Here is a 10,007-nt window from a genome sequence, read left to right as displayed (position 1 = left end):
CTGCTAGCTATCCTTAAATTGATTTATCTCTGACTAAAATTTATCGAAACTGTCTAAAATATTTGCTGATTGACATCTTCGGTTCGTACAGCAGGCCATTTGGCCAGTCGTACCTGTGAGGGTCAGTTAGCCCTATCCTTCTCGTCTTTCCCTACTTGAATCTGCCTCCACTCCTCCTTCAGTTTATGCGGTCTGCATCATAACTCGTGTATTCATTGATTCCAATGTACATTCCAACGAGAACCCATCATCTGTGGTTAACTAAAAAAGTTAAAGATCGTATCGAACTTTAAAGAAAAAGCATAGGCTGGATTCTGGATTGATATGGGGTGAAGGGTTATCGGGGGGGGGGGGGGGTCGGCAGGATTGTGGGGTTGAGGTTACAATCGGATTAGCCACGATCTTATAGAATGGTAAACAGGCTCGAGTGGCCTACTCCTAATTCGTATGTTGAACATTGTTCAGATTTATTTGCAGAAGCGTTTCTTTGAATTGCAGTTTATTTTCCTCCTTCCCGTTATTAGGAATGTGAATTTTGCCATCATATGGACAGACCACTGCAGCCCCGTGCCCATGGGGCAGGAATGAAATTAAGATGGAGTCAAATGCTTGAAAGTTTTATTCAAAGTTAAATGATACATGTACTCGTGGCCTACGTAATGAGCTTATAAAGGATGCAGCAGCAAATACATAGCAGTTGGGTGGAATCAATCCTTCAGATGCTTTCTTTCCTCATCTTCCATCTGACCTGGCTAAAGGGTCATTGCAACATCTCCTCAAAGACCTCACATCACGCCAAGGCTTTAAAAAAAAAAGCGTCATTCGCAGATTGTGGATGTCGCTGGCAAGGGCCACAGCGTATAAAGTCCTCTAATCGGTGGCGGTGAGCCGCACTGTCTTGCTGGGCCATTTCAGAGGCTCTCTTACGTGAACCACATTGCTGTGCGTCTGGAATTACGTATAGTCCAGACTGGGTAAGGGCAGCAGATTTCCTGCCCTAAATGTCATGCGTGAACCAGATGGGTCCTTGTGACAGTCCAGAAGTCTCATGGTCACATTGCTGAGGCTAACTTTTCAATCCAGATTTGTTTATTTAATGTAGTTTCCCGAGCTTTCCCGGTGGGGTTTCATCCGTTAGCTCGATAATTACTCCAGCCCTCAAGGTTACTATTCGAGCAACATGACCACTGCACTTCCATACCCTCCTGCTGACTGATAAAAGGATTTACGTCATGACTTTGGGGCATGACATAAGGTATCATCTATGTGCACAGAAAAGATTAAACGTATAGACCCATCCATCAGAAGGTTAAGGCCAAGGTTATTTTACTTGTCAATTACACATATTACCTGTCAGCTACTTTTGCATGTTTTCCAAATTCTAGCATTTAAGTACAGAATTGGAACTTGAAATGAGATTCTTTCCAAGTTACCTGAATTTATTAACTGTTCCCCCAGCTGAGTTAGCAGGCAGTCAGTTACCATGTCGCTTTTAGGCGACACGGTGGTTAGCTGCCTCACACTGCCACAGACCCGGGTCCGACTCCGGCCTCGGGTCACTGTGTGGAGTTTACACGTTCTCCCCGTGTCTGCATGGGTTTCCTCTGGGTGGCTCCAGTCCAAAGATGTGCAGGTTCGGTCGATCAGCCATGCTAAATTCCCCTTTAGTGTCCAAAGATGTGCAGGTTAGGTGGGGTTACGGGGATGGGGTGGGGGAGTGGGCCTAGCGTAGGGTGCTCTTTCGGAGGGTCGGTGCAGACTCGATGGGCCAAATGGCCTCCTTCTGCACTGAGCATTCTATGGTTAAAGCTTTACCACTTGCTCTCACCTGCGTGTAACTGAACGTGGGATCTGAATACGGGGAAGGAGGGAAACTACAAATTCATTTTAATGATGTCTGTGTGATTTGATTTCTGGGATTAGAACATTTGAACCTCCGACCTTTCTGAAATTCCCTCTCTCTAGTATGGAAGAATGAGAGGTGATCTTATTGAAACATAGAAGACCCTGCGAGGACTTGATAGGGCGGATACCGGGGGGGGCGGGGGGGGTTCCTCTGGTGCGGGTGACGAGATCAAAGGGACGCAGTTTAAAAATAAGAGGTCTCCCTCTTGAAACTGAGATGAGGGGAATTTCTCTCAGAGAGTAGTGGAGGCCAGGTTATTGAATTTATTCAAGGCTTAAGTTAGCTAAATGTTTGATGGATTGGGGAGCCAAGGGAGGCCGGGGGGGTAGGACAGGAAAGGGACCATAATCAGACCTGCCACGATCTCGAATGACGGGGCAAGCTCCAGGCGCCAAATGGCCTCCTCAGGCTCCTAAGTCCTATCCAATGTATTGCACGATGGTAAAACAGTAAAAGAGGGGGAAAAACCTTCGATGGAGATGAAAGATTGACCATCGCAATGTGCTCTGTAGTTGATTGTTCACCGCTGGTGATGTGGAACAAATTGGCCTGATTTTATGGTTAGCAGCAAAGGTACGATGCATGCTGTCCCATCGTGCTTCCTGCTCCCATAGAATGTTGTTAGGCCTTTGCACTGAAATTTAAGGTACTTGGAAAACCTTTCCAATGCAATCCCCCTCTACAGGGGATGTGTGTGTGTGTGAGCAGGGCAAACAACAAAACGGTTCATCGCCCAATTAGACTTAAGAATCCTCACAAAACGGGAAATAGAAATGGGAATATTTTAATTCAATGTAAAATCACGTGTAGAAAGTGAAATAAAACGAGAGAAAGAAAGATGGTAATGAGCGAGAGAGGTCGAGATGGAAAGAAAAGGTTTTAAAAATGAATTCCGTTTTTTAAAAATCTCCAACAATGATTAAAATCTGAAGGATTGAGACTCCACACTTGTAAAGTTACACTTCCAGGGCCAGAGAGGTTGTTTGATTGTGATTAAGACTTAGCTGGCTGTTAAAAATTCAATTACCCTGAATGTAGCAACCCTAACTTTTAATGGCCTGTTTAGAGAGTATCTAGTGATTAAGTATTGCAAGTCAGTGTGTTTTGTGTATATCAATGTTGAGTCTCTGAATGATATTTGACTGAGTTTGTGGCACAGCAGGATAAACCAGATGGCAAATTCCAGATTGCCATGTGTAACTGCACACATGCAGACCACAGAAACCGCTAGCTGATTTAGTTCAGAAAGAGAGGGAGCACTGGTACCCTTGCCACTATTCCTATTGTAAGATCCGGGAGATTGTGTTGGTTACGGCGGAAACCGCGCACATTTTTCTCTCATTTTCAAGCAGGGGCAGGAGCTACCTAAAAGATAAAAGCAAATTGCTGCAGATGCTGGACTCTGAAACAAAAACAGAAAATACACAAGACATTCCCAGCAACAAAGAGTCATCCGCACTGGAAACGTTAGCCCCCTTCTCTCTCCACAGACGCTGTCAGAACTGCTGAGATTGTACAGCTGTTCTTGTTTCAGCTACCTGAAAGGTTTGCTTTCTGTATAATTGGTGTTCAACCCAAGTGGAAACCTGTCATTCCACACTGAACTGTAACTGAAAATTCTCCTTTCTTATTGAAGTTAATTTGTGGTGTTACTGGAAACTTTAGACGATGCTTTCCTGTTGAGTTTCGTTCTGGCATGCAAACGCACTGTATCCCCAAATCACTAACAAATGTACTGCATAAGTAAATATTTCAGAGTTTCAAGAGGAAATCCATTCGCCTATTCCCCCTCTGATACTATTATCTGATCATCCCCTGGCGCCGCCTGCTCTTGTTGGCCTTGTTCGTCCGATTCTGATACTCCTGGCCCACACTGTTGCTCCAGACTGGTGGTGCTGACTTCCCGTGTATCTCGTGACAGTTCAGCATCATTTGTGGTTGCTTGCTCTTCGGTATTCTCTGCAGGATCATCTCCCATCCTGGCTTGAGTTTCACTTGTTCTCTCTGCTGATGGCATTAGGTGCACGTCCTGATTTTGCTCCAAAACCTCTAGGCGTTCCGTAAGATTCCCCGAGCACGGCGGACCGTGCACCCGTGGGATATCTTGACGTCCTTCAGAACCCTTGGCAGATGTTTCTTGAATTTTTTCGGTCTGGATTTCTAAGTCTTCCTCAGCATCGTTGGTTGTTTGTAAATCAGTCTCGGGCGGCGCTTCTCGTCCAGCTTCGGCACCTGTTGGTGGCTCTTGATCGTGGCACGCGGGTGCTGAGGCCACATCTTCTTGCGTTTCCTCAAGCAATGTGTCAACTTCACTTGACTTACCACTGCCGTGGCCAGCCGCTATTGAGCCATTATCAGTAGCTGTGGATGACTCCATCTGACCTGCAATCTCACCACTGTTCACACTAGCCGGAGTCTCCTTTGTGCCTTCGGAGTGTTCCTTGAAGTCAGGCTCGGCTACAACGCCCAGCAAAATATCTGCCATGCCTCCCTGGCCAGTTTGTCTCTCTCCTGCGGTTCCTGGGGCTCCAGACCTTTCTTCACCAGCTGTGCACAGAGCCTGGGAATGCTCAGAGTCTTGAGCGTTCTCTCCCATTGTTCCTTCCAAGTCAGAGGAAAGGCCAGTATCCTTCATTGCAGTTAATACTTCTGTCGCCTCTCTGCAGCCCTGGCTTTCCGATTCCCGCAACTGATTTTGACCATCTTCTACAGATTTACTTGAATTTCCATTGGGCCGCTCTTCCGTACACGGGTTTCCGACTCCTGCCTTAAGTCCAACATCAGTGCTGTACATAGCCTCGCACAGGTTTCCCTCAAGTTCCTTCGCAGCCTCCGCTGAGAGAACCAGTCCAGATCCCATATTTCCGTCGCGTTTTTCTGGGCCTACTGCTCCTTTACCTGCACCGCCTTCATTTCTTCCAGCCACTTGTTCTTCAACATTAATCTCACCACAGCCCGCTTCTTCCCGTTGCACCTCCATAACCGTTGCTTCTTCAGTCGCCTCCTTCTTCTCAATTATGTCTTCATTGGCTGTGGGCTCTGCAGCTCGCTCTTTGCTTGGGGCATTCGGATTTTCACACTCGGCAGTGGATATTTCAGCAGGATGTTCTTCAGCTTTCTGTGTGGTCATTTCCTTGCCAACTTCCACCTCTGCCATGTCTCTCTTGGATTTGTTGAACTCCCAAGAAGCCCCAGCGTATAAATTGTTGTGATCGGGTTTCTAAATCGCCACGAATTTAGCCTCTTTTTTTCTTTTCAGGCCTTGCAGCCTGCCAGACCTTTAAGTAGAAAGTGTCTTTGTTGAAGCTTCTGCCTCCCTATTTGGCTCGGTGTCGGCAGATGCTTTGATACCAATCTATGAAGATCTTGGGAAGGTTCTGGTTCATCAGCGGTGCTATTAGAATGCAAGTTGTTGTTGGTATCTTTTGGAGAAATTTCTGCTTAAACACAAATGAGAAGGATTAGGACGATTGCATTCAAAGACCAAACAAAGTTACTCATTCAGAAATGCAAATATTACATCATGGCCTTGAAGCTAGGGCTATCCACGAGTCCACAGAGTTTCTGTTTAATAAAATACACTTTTTGGATCAGATTCCCAATCTTCTCCCCTGCCTTTCCCAGTTGGACATTGGGACAATAGTTGTGGTGATATGCATGTTCACATAAATGTATCTAGTTGTATATATCAGTGCGCATAGCTATCGGTCCGACCTCTGATCAGCAGGCGGCGCCAGAGATCCATCACGGCATTGGAGACACCGGCCAGTTGGTAGTAAGTCGTACATCAAGATAGTTGCACTTAGAGTAGCTCCAGGAAAATTCACTGAATTCATTTAGTAGCCATTGTCTGTATAGTAATGTGTTAGTTATCTTTCCACGTGTTTGCTAAGAAATCATTTTCCTTGTTAAACAACTCGATGTACCTCATTACACGGGTGGGATCACAGAACACAACAATAGTGACATTTTCTGAGCCTCAGGGGGGAACTATCTATCCCTGCAATGGTCTGCCGTGGGCATTTAGCCATCCTCTGCTTCACAACATTGTTAAGCATTTGTTGGTGTCAGTCTAGAGTTTAAGACCTGCTCTGAATCCTGAGCTGAATCTTTTACCCTGGCTCTGGGTTAAGGCTTCACTTGCATTATCGTTGTGAGGTCTGCCTGAAGCCATCCCCCCCCCCCCCCCCCCCCCCACCCCCTCCAGTTAAAATACAAGCGTAATTCTCAACTGGTCACTGGCCACATACTGAGTTTTAATAACAGGATCTCAGAAATAGTAGCAACCAAATGAAATGCTTGATAATCTAGAGAAATGAACTTGACAAAGCTCAGGATGATTTGTGAGCTCAGTTTGATTGTATTCAGAGTGTAGGTCATCACTGCAACTGTAAACCCTGATTCAGAAGTGGACCGTAAAGTAACTTCCTGTAAATTAAGTTCAAACTCAGAAAGGCGTTTGCAAAAATTAAATGATTAATTTGTTTCTTAACCAGGTGTGAAAATAATTTATAACCTGGAGGGAAATTGCCCTCGAATGAAAATAGAATATTCAGTATCTCGTAGATGCTAACGCAATCACAGCAGTAGTTTTGAGACACACCAGGTCCAAACTTGTGGATTTAACAGTTTGCCCAGGACAGGAGGTGAAGTGTTCACCTGCACATTGCTTCTCCCAAAGTGGCGCATTGTGCAAAATGCTTTTGAAATGTAATGGGGGCATTGCAAACAGCACAGAAGGAGGCCATTCGGCCAATTGGGCTTGTGCAAGCTCTTTGAAAAAGCTAACCATTCAGACTCACGTCCTGTTCTTTGCCTTACAGCACTGAACCTTATAGCGCAGTCCACCAAGATGCGCAGATCCAGTTGATTGGCCACGCTAAATTGCCCCTTACTGTCAAACAGGTTAGGTGGGGTTATGGGGATAGGGCAGAGGAGGGGGGATAAGGCAGGGTACTCTTTTGGAGGGTCGGCGCAGACTCGCTGGGCCGAATGACCTCCTTCTGCACCGGAGGGAACGCCACGGCATCTGCACCCCCTGCCCTTTGAGGCAGAATTTTGAGTATCAGTTTGACAATTTCACTGTGGAAAAATATACTTGTTTCCTTTTGGTTAGCACGGTGATTTAATCTCAAAACGCACACATAGGCCATTAAAAAAAGACACTAATTACCTGTTACAAGACTTTTCGTAAAGTTTCAAGGAGATCCTCTCCACTTGGGACAGTGTTCCTCTCCCTCTCAGCGTCTGACTCCCAAGTCCTGGGAAATGTAGAATGGCACTGATTCATATGAAGGCACTGTATGCTGGGGGACCGTCTGGAGAAAGAGCGTCAGTATTTCAGTGATTATAGCGGAGCTGAGGTCCCAGTGAAGACGGGATGAGGACTGTCTGTTGACTGTTTTCAGTGCAGCACAGGAAGCAGTAATGGTTCCAAACGACAAGAGCAGTTCTAGGGAGGCTGCTGTGAGACTGGCAACGTTGCCTGGCAGAGGGCTGCATCTGAGACAACTGCAAGCTTTCACGGCATGTCAATAAGTCGAAATGAAAAGATTCTTTCATAACCAGGAGCCTGGAGTTATCGCTCAGCTAGCTTAGGATAAATAAGTATAGACGAACCTGGCAGTGCATCAGTTAGAGAGCCGGTGTTCATAGAATCGTCGAGTCCCTACAGTGCAGAAGGAGGCCACTTGGCCCATCGAGTTTGCACCGACCCTCCGAAAGAGCACCCTACCCAGGCCCACTCCCCCCACCTCATGCCATCCCCCTACCTCAACCCCACAGCCCCACCTAACCTGCACATCTTTGGACTGTGGGAGGAAACCGGAGCACCCGGAGAAGGTTAGGTGGATTGGCCTTAATAAATTGCCCTTAGTGTCCAAATGAGGTTGGGTGGGGTTGCTGGGTTGAGGGGATAGGGTGGAGGTGTGGGCTTAAGTGGGGCACTCTTTCCAAGAGCTGGTGCAGACTCGATGGGCCTGAATGGCACTGTAAATTCTATGATTACACTCACCACTGTGCCAACATGCCATGTTATTGATTAAACTCAAAATAAACAGTTTGAAAGAATTATGATTAGTAATGTTATATTCTGTTGACTTAGGTGTTTTTGAATAGCGAGACAAGATGGGGTTGAATTGAAGGATATCTTGAGTTACATCAGAACCCGACCCCCATTCAATTGGCTGAGGGCAACAGACTCCAATGCCCACCTCTTCAGAATGGGGCTCTCATTTTCCTCAGGACTGACTGCAGCGGCTCACAGGATGACTTTCAATAGATCGCAATTAGAGAAATGCTCTGCTCCGCACAAAATCCTGTGCCAGAATCAGGTCGTCTGTGGAGGACAAGCATGCGAACATCAGCAACCTTGATGGAGCCAGGAGCCTCAGCATCGAGGCCATGATCATCAGAGATTAATTCCGCTGGGCTTGTCACAGCTCAGGATGCTAGCGTGCCCACTGCCAAAGCAAACCTTCTTCACCCAGCTCAAGTAATGGAGAGGGATAGGTACGTGCAACAGGGCAAGGTTTACAATTGGGGGAAGGGTAAATACGATGTTGTCAGACAAGAATTGAAGTGCATAAGTTGGGAACATAGGCTGGCAGGGAAGGACACAAGTGAAATGTGGAATTTGTTCAAGGAACAGGTGCTACGTGTCCTTGATATGTATGTCCCTGTCAGGCAGGGAAGAGATGGTCGAGTGAGGGAACCATGGTTGACAAGAGAGGTTGAATGTCTTGTTAAGAGGAAAAAGGTGACTTATGTAAGGCTGAGGAAACAAGGTTCAGACAGGGCATTGGAGGGATACAAGATAGCCAGGAGGGAACTGAAGAAAGGGATTAGGAGAGCTAAGAGAGGGCATGAACAATCTTTGGCGGGTAGGATCAAGGAAAACCCCAAGGCCTTTTACACATATGTGAGAAATATGAGAATGACTAGAGCGAGGGTAGGTCCAATCAAGGACAGTAGCGGGAGATTGTGTATTGAGTCTGAAGAGATAGGAGAGGTCTTGAATGAGTACTTTTCTTCTGTATTTACAAATGAGAGGGGCGATATTGTTGGAGAGGACAGTGTGAAACAGATTGGTAAGCTCGAGGAAATACTTGTTAGGAAGGAAGATGTGTTGGGCATTTTGAAAAACTTGAGGATAGACAAGTCCCCCGGGCCTGACGGGATATATCCAAGGATTCTATGGGAAGCAAGAGATGAAATTGCAGAGCCGTTGGCAATTATCTTTTCATCCTCACTGTCAACAGGGGTGGTACCAGGGGATTGGAGAGTGGCGAATGTCGTGCCCCTGTTCAAAAAAGGAACTAGGGATAACCCTGGGAATTACAGGCCAGTTAGTCTTACTTCGGTGGTAGGCAAAGTAATGGAAAGGGTACTGAAGGATAGGATTTCTGAGCATCTGGAAAGACACTGCTTGATTAGGGATAGTCAGCACGGATTTGTGAGGGGTAGGTCTTGCCTAACAAATCTTATTGAATTCTTTGAGGAGGTGACCAAGCATGTGGATGAAGGTAAAGCAGTGGATGTAGTGTACATGGATTTTAGTAAGGCATTTGATAAAGTTCCCCATGGTAGGCTTATGCAGAAAGTAAGGAGGCATGGGATAGTGGGAAATTTGGCCAGTTGGATAACAAACTGGCTAACCGATAGAAGTCAGAGAGTGGTGGTGGATGGCAAATATTCAGCCTGGATCCCAGTTACCAGTGGCGTACCGCAGGGATCAGTTCTGGGTCCTCTGCTGTTTGTGATTTTCATTAATGACTTGGATGAGGGAGTTGAAGGGTGGGTCAGTAAATTTGCAGACGATACAAAGATTGGTGGAGTTGTGGATAGTAAGGAGGGCTGTTGTCGGCTGCAAAGAGACATAGATAGGATGCAGAGCTGGGCTGAGAAGTGGCAGATGGAGTTTAACCCTGAAAAGTGTGAGGTTGTCCATTTTGGAAGGACAAATATGAATGCGGAATACAGGGTTAACGGTAGAGTTCTTGGCAATGTGGAGGAGCAGAGAGATCTTGGGGTCTATGTTCATACATCTTTGAAAGTTGCCACTCAAGTGGATAGAGCTGTGAAGAAGGCCTATGGTGTGCTC

The 10,007-nt window shown here is 46.3% G+C and overlaps 1 protein-coding gene across 2 annotated transcripts; it reads right to left on the bottom strand.

The window, feature by feature from the left end:
- Positions 1–601: 601 nt before the first annotated feature.
- Positions 602–7,518, bottom strand: LOC140403194 (uncharacterized). 2 transcript variants are annotated; one of them, XM_072490944.1, is made up of 2 exons: positions 7,080–7,518; positions 602–5,346 (listed from the first exon to the last, which is right to left on the bottom strand). In XM_072490944.1, exon 2 carries the CDS (start codon positions 5,061–5,063, stop codon positions 3,687–3,689), a length of 1,377 nt encoding a protein of 458 aa, XP_072347045.1. In that variant the 5' UTR covers positions 5,064–5,346; positions 7,080–7,518; the 3' UTR covers positions 602–3,686. The 2 variants fall into 2 exon arrangements, with proteins under 2 accessions (XP_072347045.1, XP_072347044.1); XM_072490943.1 differs by having other exon boundaries at positions 602–5,343.
- Positions 7,519–10,007: the final 2,489 nt, after the last annotated feature.

The sequence above is a fragment of the Scyliorhinus torazame genome, chromosome 27 (assembly GCF_047496885.1).
Source record: "Scyliorhinus torazame isolate Kashiwa2021f chromosome 27, sScyTor2.1, whole genome shotgun sequence".
In the NCBI taxonomy this organism is placed as follows: domain Eukaryota; kingdom Metazoa; phylum Chordata; class Chondrichthyes; order Carcharhiniformes; family Scyliorhinidae; genus Scyliorhinus; species Scyliorhinus torazame.
Note: the sequence above shows the minus strand (reverse complement) of the source record. Positions and strands in the feature narration are given on the sequence as shown.

Bases quoted from the DNA above. Each gene is read 5' to 3' on its own strand.
- LOC140403194 (XM_072490944.1), bottom strand. From the start codon at position 5,063: ATGGCAGAGGTGGAAGTTGGCAAGGAAATGACCACACAGAAAGCTGAA.